Here is a 15528-nt window from a genome sequence, read left to right as displayed (position 1 = left end):
GTGCGAACAGAGCTCTGACGGACCTGACCTCTGACCAATCAGATCGATCTCAGTGGGCGGGGCGAAACCTGACACCGCCTCCCTTAAAAGCATGGCGAAAATTTAGAAGAAGCAGTTCTGGGAGGCTGCTACAGTTTGGACCCAGGTTCGGTTTTAAACCGTCCAGGTTCGTTTCTACACCGATCTGGGGTTCAGTTTCCCTCCATGAGTTTCATAACGACATGAATACAATTTACCATATTTACTTTATGTGTTTATTATCAGATATTACACCTGACTAAGCAACAATAGAGAAACATAAGAGGTAAAAGTTACATTTCATGATGAGACAATAATAATAATAATAATAATAATAATTTATTTAGAAGCCCACACAAAACACGTAAGGACACTGTACATTTCAAACAAAATGACAAAAACATGCAAAAATAAATAAAATAAAACACATTTTTAAAAGTACATAAATAAAAAAATAAACAACATAAAAAAACTAACTAACTAACCAAGAGTAATAAACAAATTAATGTAAAAAAGTAAAGTAATAACCTAAAAATTAAAATAAGACACTTATTTTCAGATACATAACTGGAGTATTTTGATGGTAACTGGGTGTTTCAAATAGAACAATGTAAGAACTACTTTATTTATTTATTTATTTATTCTGGCTGAAATAAATTCATCATCAAAATTCAAATAAGATTTTAAAAAATACAAATACTAGAAATACGAACTAAAAATATAATAATAATATTTAAAATATTAATGCAAAAGATAAAATGTTATGCAGTAATGAGTCGAGCCTGTGAACCACTGCGGCATGGTGGTGGCGGGGTGGTGATGGGGGTCAGACCGGAAGTCCAGGAGCGGAAGCTGCAGTCACCATGGGCCCAGATGTTCAGCAGCAGCTGTGGACTCATCAGGAGTCACGCAACGTTCCTACCGCTGCGGGACAGAGCCGTGCTGCGTTCAGGCCAGCTGGGAAATAAGGGCTCCACCCCTAGAGCGGTGGAGCTGCAGTGGAGGTGGAGGAGGGATCGATCCGGTGGCAGCAGAGCAGCTGGGCTGGGATCCAGGGCAACAGGGGACAACAGGGGGGCATAAATACCCCGATGTACCCCATAAATACTCCGGTCCGGGGTATTTATGGGGGCTTCACGTGGAGCCATGCAGCCGGCAACATGTGAGCCAAGTCACAGCAGGAGAAGCTTCTCTTCTTCTGGGTCAGCCATGATCAGCTCAGAGGCTCTTATTGTGAAGGAGGTTACCAGGGCAACCGGTTCTGACAGATGGAGATGAGTAGAGTGACCGGTTCTCTTCTTGAACGGTCCTGGTCTGACTCAGTTCCTGGATGAACATGAACAGAACTGAGTCATGAGACGGAAACGGGTCAGAACCAGACCGGTTCAGAACCAGACCGGTTCGGTTTCATCTTAACCCGTTCTGCTGACTCATTTATCAAATAACCTTCTGGATGTTTGCAGCTCCTGAACCAGCGGGAGGTTCGGGCCTGCCAGGCCGGACCGGACCGGGTGGTTCTGTCTGACTCTCTGGGTTATCTTTAGCCTCTCAGCAGGATGGTGATGGTGGTGATGAAGATGATGCCAGCAACCGCTCCGATTAGCAGCCGTTGCCTAGCAACACCTAGTCTGTTTACAGCGCTGGAGCGGTCGGAACCAGGCCAACGAGCCGCAGAGGATCCAAAGTCCAGTTCACATCAGGTTTATGATGCTGGAGTTTCCACCATGTCTGCTGATCACGTGACCAGCAGCATCTTCATCCTGTAAACAACCATCATCATCATCATCATCATCATCATCATCATCATCATCAGCCTCCCGCGGAACCAAACCCAGTCCAAAGGCTTTGGTTCTGGAAGCTCGAAGTATTTTATGTTTCTGTGAATAAACGAGTGCAGAAAAAACATTTTAAACAACTTTATTAATCAAAAAATTTTTGGTGTTTCTTTAGGATTTTTTCTAATTTAATTAAAATTAATAATAAAAAATAAACTTAAATATCACAAAGAGAAATGAAGTTTTATTGGAGTTTCTTCAAAGTGATTCTGTGACAGAAAACAATAAATTAAGCAGAAAAAGATAAATTATGATGAAAAAAAGTCTCATTATTTAAAGATTGATAAATTCCTGCTCCCTGCGGCAGACTGGTGACCTGTCCAGGTGACCCCACCTGGCGCCCCAACGGAACCAGCACCTCCCGACCCGCTGGGGTCAAAGGTTGAGACAATGGATGAAGTAGCCGCTCCCTCCAGCAGGGGGCGCCTCTGAGTCTGCATCCGGACTGGTTTATCTGGTTTCTAACTGGGAAGCTTCACAGCTTTACTGTGGTCCGGTTCTGGTCATCAAAATGTCCTGAACCGGACTGAGACCGGTTCTAACAGAACCAGGGCCAGGCATAAAGAGGTCCAGAACCTCTCCAAACCGGTCCAAACCGGTTCAGAACCACCAGAACCAAATCAAATAGTCAGTGTAAGAAATAAAACTAGGTTCTGGTTCTGATCCGTATCAGAACCAGCCCAGATCCAGATACTGACCCACATTCCTCCTCTGATGATGTCATCGTCTCCATGGTGACGTGACCTCTGACCTTTACCTTGGCTCTGCTGGGAGAGAGCAGAGAGCAGACAGGAAGTGATGTCACAGACTGTAGGTGGGAGAACTGGGTCCGGTTCTGGTTCTGGTCCACTGGCTGCTGCTTGTTCAGGCCTGTGGTTGGTTCTGACCTGTCTGAGTCCGCTGGTACCAGCCCGGATCAGGTCCGGACCCAAGGTTTGACAGAGTGAGGTTCTGTTGGGTTCTGGTTCTGTTTAAGAACCCGTGAACTGAGAATTCACTGAACCGGTTCTGACGCGCAGAGAGGAAGCTCAGTCTGGACCGTGGGGATGCTGGGGGTCAGAGGGCAACCTGCTGGGGGTCAGAGGTCAACCTACTGGGGGTCAGAGGTCAACCTGCTGGGGGTCAGAGGTCAACCTACTGGGGGTCAGAGGTCAACATGCTGGGGGTCAGAGGTGAATGTTTAGGGAAATTAAACTAAAATGTGTTTCTGTGAATCGTCTCACTTTCAGGAAAGGAAATAAAGTTTTTATTTTGGGAAATGAATCCAGCTTCTTCCATAAATATGGAAAATTATAATTATAAGCAGCCCAACATAAAACATAAAGCACAAAATGAAGCTGAAAACACTAAAAGCCTTGTAGCGTCGGTGACCGTAGGCAGATACCGGATCCAAACCCAACAGAACCGCTAACGGCAGAAAACAATCATTTATTATCACAGAGAGGAAATTCAGGCAGAACAGAGACAGCAGGTTAAAACCAGCGGCTAACGCGCTAATCCACTTCCTGTCTCTGTCCTCCGCTTCCTGTTTCCATCCTCCACTTCCTGTCTCCGTCCTCCACTTCCTGTCTCACAGGAAGACATGCTCCATGACCCATTCCCCTTCCAGGTCCGATGTCCAGGATCGAGGTCCGTGCAGGATGGAGCGGATGGCCCGGCTCAGGTCGGCCCGGTCCAGTTCAGCGCACAGCGCCGCCACCTGGTCCCAGACGTCCACCGAGCAGCTGCTGTCCCCCAAGATGGCCGTCGCCAGCACGTCTGAGAAGACAGGGACGCGTCATGACGTCTCGAATCCGGCCCGGGTCAGAACCGACGCACTCACCTGGACCTCTCCTCAGGAACCCTTCCAGAAGCTCCAGAGCCAGCCGGTTCTGGTTGAAGTCCGCCAGCATGGAGGCAAAGGTCCCGCCCACAGACAAGATGGCCGCCTCCCCGTTTTCGTCTGCGTTGGTCAGCAGCTGGAGGAGCGACAGGCTGGGCGCGTGGGACAGAACCCACACAGAACACAGAACCCTCTCCTCTGGACACACACAGGACAGGTTCTGGTTCTGGTCGGACCGGGAAGTCCTCACAAAGACAGAGAGACATGAGACACACAGTTCATGAGAACCTGCAGGTTCTGGTTCTGGTCGGACCCAGAGAAACAGGCTGACCTGTGGTGAGCTGCTTCCTCTTGATGACCTCGGCGGCGCCGTGCACCAGGCCTCTCCTGCACATGCTCAGTGCGATCTTCTGGTGGAGGCTGCAGGCCTGGTAGACGGTGGAGGCCAGAGCCAGGCAGAGGTCGGCCACGCCCTGGTTCCTCTGAGCATGCTCAGCGAGCGCGTCGCCCACAGCCTCAGAGAAGGTCAGCCTGAGGGGGACGCCTCAGTTACACCAGAACCCGACCAGAACCCGATTCAGAATCTGATCCAGATCCCGACCTCAGTCCGGTCCAATCACACGCTAGAGCTCAAGTCTCGACCCAAAGCGTCTGAGATGGATGCCCATCCATCTCAGACCAGAGGATTTTCCCTCGAGCCTTTTGGATTTGGACTCTCTGGTTCCTCAGGCTGTGAGTTCGGCCTGGGCACCGCTAGGCTAACAGTTGGCACCGCTAGGCTAACAGTTGGCACCGCTAGGCTAACAGTTAGCTCCATTAACCCTAAAGAGCTAATCTAAGGTATTATTTTAATTGACACTAAAGCACTAATCAGAAACATTAGTTCCACTAATACCAAAGCACTATACCAATACAATATTTAGCAGAAGCTAATGCTACAGCACACGTTGCCCTCCACAGGGCCAGTTTGTTACTACATGTCTCTCTGTTTGTTTGAGCTTCAGGAAGTGATTCTTCACAGAAGAAACTTTCACTCGTTGTTTCAGTTTTATAGTTGTTGAGCTTTGCTAACTCGGATGCTAAATTAGCCTGATTAGCAACGGTAGGCTTCGGTCAGAAGCAGCAGGACATCAGGAGGTTATTAACCGTCTACAGTGATGCATTCTGGGTACAGAATAAACGTCATTTGCTGCATTGCATCACGGGCTGAAAACAGGAGAGGAAATGAAACTGCTGTATTATCTTCACCTCCTTCACAATAAGAGCATGAATATAAGCAGCTAACTGCTAGAATAATTCTCTACAGTTTGTAACCAAAACCTCGACGCAAATGTTGAACGTTTCAGGATTAATCTGGAGAAATGAACTGAAGGGAATCGAAGCGTTTCCCAGCCGGGTCCTCCAGCCGCACCGACCTGAAGGTTTCACATGTTTCCTGCTTTAATGTCAGCTGATTGCAGCTCAGCAAACACCTGTCCTCTGAACTCACCTGTCCACTGAACTCACCTGTCCTCTAAACTCACCTGTCCTCTAAACTCACATGTCCTCTAAACTCACCTGTCCACTAAACTCACCTGTCCACTTAACTCACCTGTCCACTGAACTCACCTGTCCTCTGAACTCACCTGTCCTCTGAACTCACCTGTCCTCTGAACTCACCTGTCCACTGAACTCACCTGTCCTCTAAACTCACCTGTCCTCTAAACTCACCTGGGCTGAAACAGGAAACACCTGAAACATGCAGGGAGTCTGAAGGACCAGGCTGGGATTTCAAAATGAGCTGCTAATTCTTTCTGCTTTCGGTTCTCCTGGGTTCTAGCAGAACCGACCACTGGATCCAACCCAACAGATTCACTGGAGAAGCTCCAGCTGATTAGTGTGGCTGGCACCAGTTGGCTGGACCTCAGATGAATTAGGTCACTTTACAGGAATAAATATTTTCATTCATTTTGTCGTTTTTCCTCTGTTGTGTTTCTGAACGTTGCTTTCAGAACCGGGTCAGAACCTCACTTGTTGAGCGTGACGGCGTTAGCGATGAGCTGCACGTCTCCGTGCTGCAGAGCCGAGGACACGCCCCTTAGCGACAGCGCCGCCGACAGCCGGCTGCCTGTCGCGGCGGTAACCAGCAGCGCCCGGAAGAACAGCAGCAGTGGAGGGGTGGAGCCCGGCGGGGCCCGAACACCTGAGGGAACAGAACCAGAATCAGCCGGGTTCTGGGGGAGGTTCTGAGGGAGGTTCTGGTTCTGAACCTCGGAACATCTCCATGGTGTCCGAGTCCCTCAGGACCGGAGACCGGGCCGCATGGAGGGCCGCCGCCTCGTACTGGGAGGACCGGAACAGGTCCAGGAACCTGGGGAACAGAACCAGAACCGGTTAGAACTACAGCCAGAACCAGAGTCAGTTACTGGTTGTAGTCCAAGCAGGCCCAGGCATCATGGTTCTGCCTGGGTCTGGTTCTGACCCGTAGAACCAGACCTATCCAGGTGGTTCCTCAGCAGTTTGGACTCGTCCAGCCCGGTCGGTTCCTCTTCTTCCAGCAGCTCAGCTGGGATGCAGAACGGCTCTTCATCACCGCCTGCAGGACGGACAGCAAAGGTTCTGAACGGTTCTGGTGGATCACGTTCAGAACCAGAACCTGCTGACACCAGAACCATCAGTTCATTTCCAGGATGTGAAGTCGGACCTTCGTCCTGCACGTCGGTTCCGATCTCCTGGAGGTTCTGGATGACAGAACGCAGCAACTCCTCCAGTGGAAACGTCTGACCCGATTCCTCCCAGACCGTCAGACGTTGACCCAGCAGCTTCAGGCGCCGGAACCTGCAGAGATCACGGGTCAGAGCTGCAGCGCCACCTGCTGGACCGGAGGGGAAATGCAGGAGGATCAGGGAGGCAGGAACCAGAAATTGGACCAGATTCTGGACCGGACTCTGGACTGGACTCTGTTCTGTGTTCTGTAAATGTTTATGTTTCTGTTGATGTTTAAGTTAAAATAATCTGAGGCTAAAGCCGGGTTCTGGTTCTGGTTCTGGTTCTGGTTGACCTACAGTCTGCTGGAGGAACCTTCATGACCTCAGATGTTCTGATCCGACCCAGTTTCCATACCGGGTCATCAGCTGCTGGTTCTGGGCCCTCAGGAGGTCTCTGTGGAGCTGGTACACTTGCAGGTCAAAGGTCAGCTGGGTCTGGACCTCCACAGGACCACACAGGATCTTCCGGTCCAGCAGGCCGTCTCTCTGCGTCTTCAGGTGGTCCAGATGGACCAGCAGAACCTCCGGGTCTTCGGACTGGGCCACAGTCAGACCTGCAGAAAGCAGAGAGGCGGGTCATCAGAGGTTCGGAAGCCCATCCAGAACATTCGGCCCAGTAAGTCCAACAGTACCTGGTATCAGCTGGCTCTGGGTGGAGGCCTTCAGCCTCTGGACCTCCTGCTGAAGTTCTGCTGTCTGGTTCTGGAGGACCATGGTTCTGGAAAGAGAGCAGACATGCTGGTGAACCTGTGGTGCTGTTTGGACCCGACCGGTCCCCACCAGAACCAGCAGCCTCACCTGTGAGTGATGTGAGCCGCATAACCCAGCAGGGACTGCAGGCGGGACGCCGCAGCTTCCTCCTCCCTCCTCTTCATCTCCCTGATGACGCCGTCGTACTCTGACTTTATGTCCAGCAGGAGCCTCCTATAGGCCGAGGCTCGACCAATCACCTGCAAGATACAGACCGGACCTGTACGGCTCCAGAACATTCTGTTAAACCCGACCGGATCACTTCCAGGTTCTTCCTGGAGATCTCTAATACGCTAGGCTAACAGCAGAGCTAATTTTACATTAAGCTCTTTAGCATGTTTGCTAGCTTTGACAATGTTTAGCATACTTAAGGCACCTTTAGTTAATTATTTTAGATAAATTCTAACGTGCCAATTTAAGAGTCTGTTTGTGTCACCTACACATGGTGGATGTAAACATGGTTGAAATAAACGCTTTAGCATTAGCTTCGGCTAAGTATCATGTTGGTGTAGTATATTAGATACACCAACATGGAATAGCTAGCGCTTATTGCTAGCGCTTTAGAGTTAGTGACCGTGAGCGGTGTCCATCACTGCCACTCAGTTTGGGTTCAGTCTGGTTCCTCAGTGATGAACCTGAGACTGTGGTGGAGGTTAACCTTCCAGGCTGACAGAACCTAGTCTAGATGGTCAGAGCTTGTCAGATGGTCAGAGAAACCCAAAAGACCTGCAGCAGGCTCAGGAGAGCTGAATACAAAGACATGCCACACTTTCCAGATTGTTATCTGTAAAAGAAAATCAAGAATAGTTGTGTCTTTTCTACTTTGAGGTTTGAGTTTGGACTGGAAAAACTGCAAAAGAGGGTGAATAGTTCTGCAACGTCCTGTATAAAATGGACAAAAACTGAAAAATCTCTAGAAAACTCAGAGAGCAGTTGTTCCAGAGGAGAAGAAAGTCTGGATCACATGAAGGAAAACATCAAGGACCAAAAGAAAACATTTAAATGGTTAATAAAATCCTTCACCTGTTCATAATATCAGAATTAGAACTTCCATAAGAGTTTTGTGTAAAACATTTAACCCATTCAACCCTTATTTTCTCAGCTGACTCGCTCACCTTGTTGAACGCGGAGCGGTAGACGATGTATCGCAGCTCATCAGTGCCCTCTTCTGGACACTGCAGGTACTTTTTCTCTTTCTCGATAAACTCGTTTAGAGACTGAACAAACGTCTCGTCACTCTCACACACCTCTACATCCATCACGGGACTCATTTCTGGATCTTCTGTGTCATTCTGTTCTTTATTCATCTTGTTATTATCTAGTATTAAACCAACGCTAACCAACGCTAACGCTAATTATGTTAGCCGTCAGTAACATAGCAATCGTGGTGTTACCATGGAAACCGAGGACCTCTTAAAATCATGTTTTTGATCATTTGAGTTATATTATTTCAAGAATTTACCTTAATTTTATTTTGATATATACAGGGCCGAAATATGTTATAATCAAAAGTAAACTAACGACGATACAAAAATACTGTTTCTGTTTTTTAATCAGGCACAATAAATGCCAGCTACCTCCGTTGAATCGCGTGTAGGAAACCCCGTTCTTTCCCCTTTGAGGTCCTCTTCTCAGGATCCGCCATTAGGAGTGAACCGGTGGTGAGTGGTGCTGCGTGTTTTTATCACTTTTTAATAAAATGTAACAGCATTTTGGATCAGTTTTCAATCTGAGTGGGTTCCGATAGTCTCTCCGTGTGTTTCCGTACAGGTGGACCGAACCTCACGATGCAGATTTTCGTGAAAACCCTCACGGGGAAAACTATAACCCTCGAGGTGAGCGTGATGGAGGGTGGCGGCGTTTACTTACTGCGGTTAATCGGAGTTTTACTGTTTAAAGGAGCACATATTAAGCTTGTTTTCTGATTATGTTGATGTATAAGGTAATAATGCTTCGGTTGGTCATAAAACGCGGCTAACCTGAAGCTACGTGGCTAAAGTTGGTAGAGCAGTAAACACGTGTAGCCGCAGAGGTTCGTTTAAACGGAGCAGATTGAAGAACTCAGTGTTGGAGCTCATGCAGTGGTTTTATTCAATGCCATCAGGTTACATGTGTTTTTATTTTCCAGGTTGAACCTTCAGATACTATTGAAAATGTCAAGGCTAAGATCCAGGACAAGGAAGGTGAGTGTCAGCTGCGGTCGATCCATTCAGGTGGTTCTGATTGATCCTGGTGACCCTGAACGCCTCTAAATGAGATCCAGCTGGACTTTATATTAAAACTGAAGGAAGAAGTTCCTATGAACGAATGTCTTAGATATTATACTTCTGATTCTAATAATGACCTAATTTATTTCATAATTAAAAATGTCTACATAGTTTAGAATTTTTTAAAGGCACTTTTTCAGTTTTACACCAACTTCATGTTTATGTCTTTACAAAATGAAATCTATCATCTCATTTGATGAAATTAGCTGGAGTAATGACTTAAGTCCAGACAATTGTAATTAACTGAGAATATGTACAAACTGAGTCACATCAGAGAATTTTCACAACATATTAAAGAAGGTATTAAACTTTTCATATCTGTAGGTGGATATTGGAGGGTTTCTCTAAACTCAGGGTGACTGTTCTGTTCATCTGTTCTGACATGTTTGCTGATAGTTTGCTTCTGCTTTGAAACTAAAGTAAAAATAATCTCTGATTGGCTGTTCATGTAGAAGACAGGTTATCTGCAGCTCAGAAAAGTTGCTGGTTCAATTCCAGACTTCCTCAAAGTGAAATTAGAAACATGAATCCAGATGGCTGCTTCATCCAGTCAGGGCCATCAGTTTAACCTGAGACTGTGGAGGTCATTGAAGGGGTCTCCAGGTCATTGAAGGGGTCTCCAGGTCGTCTAAATTCTTGCTGATGTTCCTGCAGGAATCCCTCCTGACCAGCAGAGGCTGATCTTTGCTGGGAAGCAGCTGGAGGACGGACGGACGCTGTCGGACTACAACATCCAGAAGGTGAGAAGAACTCTGCAGCTTTCAGTTCTTCTGAACAGATTCAGTTGAAATGTTTTAGTTCATTTCTTGAACTGAACTTTGAAGTTCTGTTTTTATTCTAATTTAATAAAAAATATCAAACTTATTTCAGGCTCAAGGTTCAAACAAAACAAACCAGAGACGTCCACTATCATCCAAAACAGGATTACATAATATTTAATAACTGTTTGTCTATGGCTGTTATTGGGGTCATAAGGCCACAATGATTTTATCTTCAGATGAATTGAAATGATCAAATTAAACATGAGGTTTTTAATGCTGCAGGTCCAACATTTCTCCTCTGATCCGTTTTGGATCAGAAACATTTGATGCATCACTGAGGAAACGTGAAGTCAGTCTGAGTCTGAGAGTCTGAACCCAAACTGGACACAGTGTCACGAGTTCAGCTCCATCCTCCAGATGTTCTGTAATGAAATGAACATGTTTAGTTTTCTTACTGACAGTTTGAACTCTGGAAATGTTGTTCATAATTTTGTTCAACATTTTAACAATCACTGTTTGTCATCATACATAGTTACATATTCATTGACCAAAACCAACCAGATCATCTTCATGTTTCAGCTTCAGTCTGACCATGTGAGGAGTTATAACATTAATAAAACAAAGTTAATGTTTAAACATTGCCAGAGATCGCTGCCATCTTTTTCCTTGGAGTCGATCAAAATCATTTCTGCTAAATTGCAGGATTATTTCTAATAATTTTAGTCTAATACAATAAAGACATTTGACCTACGTTCAGCTCAGGAAGTGGAGCATCACCACACAAACCGAATCAGATCGAAGGTTTTCTGCTTTTTCTCCAAATTAACATTTTACCAACCAGCTGCAGCAGAGAATCTCTGAACGGTTCTGGACCGGCTCAGTGTTGGTTCTGGTGGCCTGCAGGTGGCGCTCTGACCCGCTTCCTGTTTGCAGGAGTCCACTCTGCACCTGGTGCTGCGGCTGAGAGGCGGCGCCAAGAAGAGGAAGAAGAAGTCCTACACCACACCCAAGAAGAACAAACACAAGAGGAAGAAGGTCAAGCTGGCCGTGCTCAAGTACTACAAGGTGGGCGGGGCTTCTGGGGTCAGAGGGCGGCGCCTCTTCCCTTCAGCTGCTGACTGTTTCTATCTGCAGGTGGATGAGAACGGTAAGATCCACCGTCTGCGGCGCGAGTGTCCAGCTGACGAGTGCGGCGCCGGCGTCTTCATGGCGAGTCACTTTGACCGCCATTACTGCGGCAAATGCTGCCTGACCTACTGCTTCAACAAGCCGGAGGACAAGTAGAGCTCTGGAGGAATAAACAGTTTGGTTCCACATGCTGCAGTCTGGGTCCTTATTCCACCAAACACTACGGGGTCAGAGGTCAGGGTTACAGACATCCAGTTTCCATCAGAACCAAAGAGCCCATTGGTCCAGAACGGTTTCTGCTTTTCTAGATTTTATTCCCACAGTTGTCATGACGACAGAGCAGGGCCGGACCCAACTCTCTGGGCCCGGTGCCTGATGGATGGGGACAAAATTTAAAAGATGAACCCAAATTATTTAGAAGGTAATTTCCACAAAGCAAGTCAAAAAGTTACAAAATAAAATGCTAATTATAAACAAAATCATAGAAGGAAACCAGCAGCTGGAGCCCTCTAGTGGTCACTGGATGGATTTATTATGAAACCAGTTTCTGTGATCAGAACCAGTATGACCTGTGGAGGAACCAGCAGCCTGAGCCCAGACCAGTCAGTCAGCAGGAATCGGGTCGCTGATGTTCTCTGGTTCTGTTTCCCAGAAACATTAAACCCATTAATCAGAGACCAGTCAGCTTCCAGTTGCCCCACAATAACTGGAGGTTAATGTCAGATTAATATTTACAACCTGACATGAAAATCTTATTTTCTGAATGACCTCATTGACCTGAAGTCACTGGAAAACATTTTCTTTTCTAGAGCTAAGAATAACGAATAAAACTTCATGTGAAATCAGGATCCTCCATCCATCCATCTTCTTCCGCTTATCCGGGGTCGGGTCGCGGGGGTAGCAGCTTCAGAAGGGAGGCCCAGACTTCCCTCTCCCCAGCCACTTCTTCCAGCTCCTCCGGGGGAATCCCGAGGCGTTCCCAGGCCAGCCGAGAGACATAGTCTCTCCAGCGTGTCCTGGGTCTTCCCCGGGGCCTCCTCCTGGTGGGACGTGCCCGGAACACCTCACCAGGGAGGCGTCCAGGAGGCATCCTGACCAGATGCCCGAGCCACCTCAACTGGCTCCTCTCGATGTGAAGAAGCAGCGGCTCTACTCTGAGTCCCTCCCGGATGACCGAGCTTCTCACCCTATCTCTAAGGGAGAGCCCAGCCACCCTACGGAGAAAACCCATTTCGGCCGCTTGTATCCGCGATCTCGTTCTTTCGGTCATGACCCAAAGCTCATGACCATAGATGAGGGTAGGAACGTAGATCGACCGGTAAATCGAGAGCTTCGCTTTTTGGCTCAGCTCTCTCTTCACCACGACGGACCGGTACAGCGCCCGCTTGACAGCAGACGCTGCGCCAATCCGCCTGTCGATCTCCCGCTCCCTTCTTCCCCCATTCGTGAACAAGATCCCGAGATACTTAAACTCCTCCACTTGGGGCAGGACACCCCCCCTGACCCGGAGAAGGCACTCTACCCTTTTCCGGCTCAAGACCATGGCCTCGGATTTGGAGGCACTGATCCCCATCCCGGCCGCTTCACACTCGGCTGCGAACCGCTCCAGCGAGAGCTGCAGATCACGATCTGATGAAGCCAAAAGGACCACATCGTCTGCGAAAAGCAGAGATGAGATCCTAAGGCCACCAAATCGGATCCCCTCAACACCTTGGCTGCGCCTAGAAATTCTGTCCATAAAAGTGATGAACAGAATCGGTGACAAAGGGCAGCCCTGGCGGAGTCCAACTTTCACCGGAAACGAGTCCGACTTACTGCCGGCAACGCGGACCAGACTCTGACACCGGTCATACAGGGACCTGACAGCCCGTATCAAAGGGCCCGGTACCCCATACTCCCGGAGAACCCCCCACAGGGCTCCCCGAGGGACACGGTCGAACGCCTTCTCCAAGTCCACAAAACACATGTAGACTGGTTGGGCGAACTCCCATGCACCCTCCAGGACCCTGCCGAGGGTGTAGAGCTGGTCCAGTGTTCCACGACCAGGACGAAAACCACACTGCTCTTCCTGAATCCGAGGTTCGACTATCCGACGGACCCTCCTCTCCAGGACCCCTGAATAGACCTTGCCAGGGAGGCTTAAGAGTGTGACCCCTCTATAATTGGAGCACACCCTCCGGTCCCCCTTTTTGAACAGGGGGACCACCACCCCAGTCTGCCAATCCAGGGGAACTGCCCCCGATGTCCATGCGATATTGCAGAGTCGCGTCAACCAACACAACCCTACAACATCCAGAACCTTAAGGAACTCCGGGCGGATCTCATCCACCCCCGGGGCCTTGCCACCGAGGAGCTTTTTAACCACCTCGGCGACCTCGCCCCCAGAGATTGGAGAGCCCAACCCAGAGTCCCCAGGCTCAGCTTCTTCAATAGAAGGCATGTTGGTGGGATTGAGGAGGTCTTCGAAGTACTCTGCCCACCGACCCACAACGTCCCGAGTAGAGGTCAGCAGCACACCATCCCCACTATAAACAGTGTTGGTGCTGCACCGCTTCCCCCCCCTGAGACGCCGGATGGTGGACCAGAATCGCCTCGAAGCCGTGCGGAAGTCTTTCTCCATGGCCTCTCCAAACTCCTCCCACGTCCGAGTTTTTGCCTCAGCAACCGCCCGAGCCGCATGTCGCTTCGCCCGCCGGTACCCATCAGCTGCTTCCGGAGTCCCACAGGCCAAAAAGGCCCGATAGGACTCCTTCTTCAGCCTGACGGCATCCCTCACCGAAGGTGTCCACCAACGGGTTCGAGGGTTGCCGCCGCGACAGGCACCGACAACCTTGCGGCCACAGCTCCGATCGGCCGCCTCGACAATGGAGGCACGGAACACGGTCCACTCAGACTCCATGTTCCCCACCTCCCCCGGGACGTGTTCGAAGTTTTGCCGGAGATGGGAGTTAAAGCTCCGTCTCACAGGGGATTCCGCCAGACGTTCCCAGCAGACCCTCACAACACGTTTGGGCCTGCCAGGTCTGACCGGCTTTCGCCCCCACCACCGGAGCCAACTCACCACCAGGTAGTGGTCAGTGGACAGCTCCGCACCTCTCTTCACCCGAGTGTCCAAGACATACGGCCGCAGATCCGATGAAACGATGACAAAGTCGATCATCGAACTGCGGCCTAGGGTGTCCTGGTGCCAAGTGCACATATGGACACCCTTATGCTTGGACATGGTGTTCGTTATGGACAATCCATGGCGAGCACAGAAGTCCAGCAACAGAACACCGCTCGAGTTCAGGTCGGGCGGGCCGTTCCTCCCAACCACGCCCCTCCAGGTCTCACTGTCGTTGCCCACGTGAGCGTTGAAGTCCCCCAGCAGAACAAGGGAGTCCCCAGGAGGAGCACTCTCTAGTACCCCCTCTAAGGACTCCAAAAAGGGTGGGTAATCTGAACTGTCGTTCGGCCCGTAAGCACAAACTACAGTCAGGACCCGTCCCCCCACCCGTAGGCGGAGGGATGCTACCCTCTCGCTCACCGGGGTGAACCCCAACGTACAGGCGCCGAGATGGGGAGCAACAAGTATGCCCACTCCTGCCCGACGTCTCTCTCCCTGGGCAACTCCAGAGTGGAAGTATGTCCAGCCCCTCTCAAGGAGACTGGTTCCAGAACCAGAGCCATGCGTCGAGGTGAGACCGACTATTTCTAGCCGGAACCTCTCGACCTCACGCACTAGCTCCGGCTCCTTCCCCACCAGAGAGGTGACATTCCACGTCCCAAGAGCCAGTTTCTGCAACCGAGGATCGGACCGCCAGGGTCCCCTCCCTCTGCCGCCACCCATCACACAGTGCACCCGACCCCTTTGGCCCCTCCCACGGGTGGTGGGCCCATGGGAGGGGGGGCCCATGTTTCCCCTTCGGGCTGAGCCCGGCCGGGCTCCATGGGTAAAAGCCCGGCCACCAGACGCTCGCCATCGTGCCCCCCCTCCAGGCCTGGCTCCAGAGTGGGGCCCCGGTGACCCGCGTCCGGGCGAGGGAACACCAAGTCCAATGTTTTTACTCATCATTGGGGTCTTCGGGCTGCACTTTGTCTGGTCCCTCACCTAGGACCTGTCTGCCTTGGGTGACCCTACCAGGGGCATGAAGCCCCAGACAGCATAGCTCCTAGGATCATTGGGGCACTCAAACCCCTCCACCACGATAAGGTGGCAGC

General features: G+C 49.8%; 2 protein-coding genes across 3 annotated transcripts; one reads left to right on the top strand and one right to left on the bottom strand.

Annotated features, from left to right (window-relative positions):
* Positions 1-3261: 3261 nt before the first annotated feature.
* Positions 3262-8712, bottom strand: LOC114138034 (clathrin heavy chain linker domain-containing protein 1). 2 transcript variants are annotated; one of them, XM_028007050.1, is made up of 11 exons: positions 8288-8710; positions 7221-7372; positions 7055-7140; positions 6778-6976; positions 6359-6492; positions 6151-6250; positions 5925-6025; positions 5686-5857; positions 4007-4206; positions 3676-3873; positions 3262-3611 (listed from the first exon to the last, which is right to left on the bottom strand). In XM_028007050.1, the coding sequence occupies exons 1-11, from the start codon at positions 8477-8479 to the stop codon at positions 3424-3426; spliced, it is 1722 nt and encodes a 573-aa protein (XP_027862851.1). In that variant the 5' UTR covers positions 8480-8710; the 3' UTR covers positions 3262-3423. The 2 variants fall into 2 exon arrangements, with proteins under 2 accessions (XP_027862851.1, XP_027862850.1); XM_028007049.1 differs by having other exon boundaries at positions 6151-6492; positions 8288-8712.
* Positions 8713-8729: 17 nt separating this feature from the next.
* Positions 8730-11516, top strand: LOC114138068 (ubiquitin-40S ribosomal protein S27a). The gene is made up of 6 exons (XM_028007095.1): positions 8730-8833; positions 8943-9007; positions 9301-9355; positions 10094-10179; positions 11134-11265; positions 11335-11516. The coding sequence occupies exons 2-6, from the start codon at positions 8960-8962 to the stop codon at positions 11482-11484; spliced, it is 471 nt and encodes a 156-aa protein (XP_027862896.1). The 5' UTR covers positions 8730-8833; positions 8943-8959; the 3' UTR covers positions 11485-11516.
* Positions 11517-15528: the final 4012 nt, after the last annotated feature.

This window comes from Xiphophorus couchianus, chromosome 22 (assembly GCF_001444195.1).
Source record: "Xiphophorus couchianus chromosome 22, X_couchianus-1.0, whole genome shotgun sequence".
Classification (NCBI taxonomy): Eukaryota; Metazoa; Chordata; class Actinopteri; order Cyprinodontiformes; family Poeciliidae; genus Xiphophorus; species Xiphophorus couchianus.
Note: the sequence above shows the minus strand (reverse complement) of the source record. Positions and strands in the feature narration are given on the sequence as shown.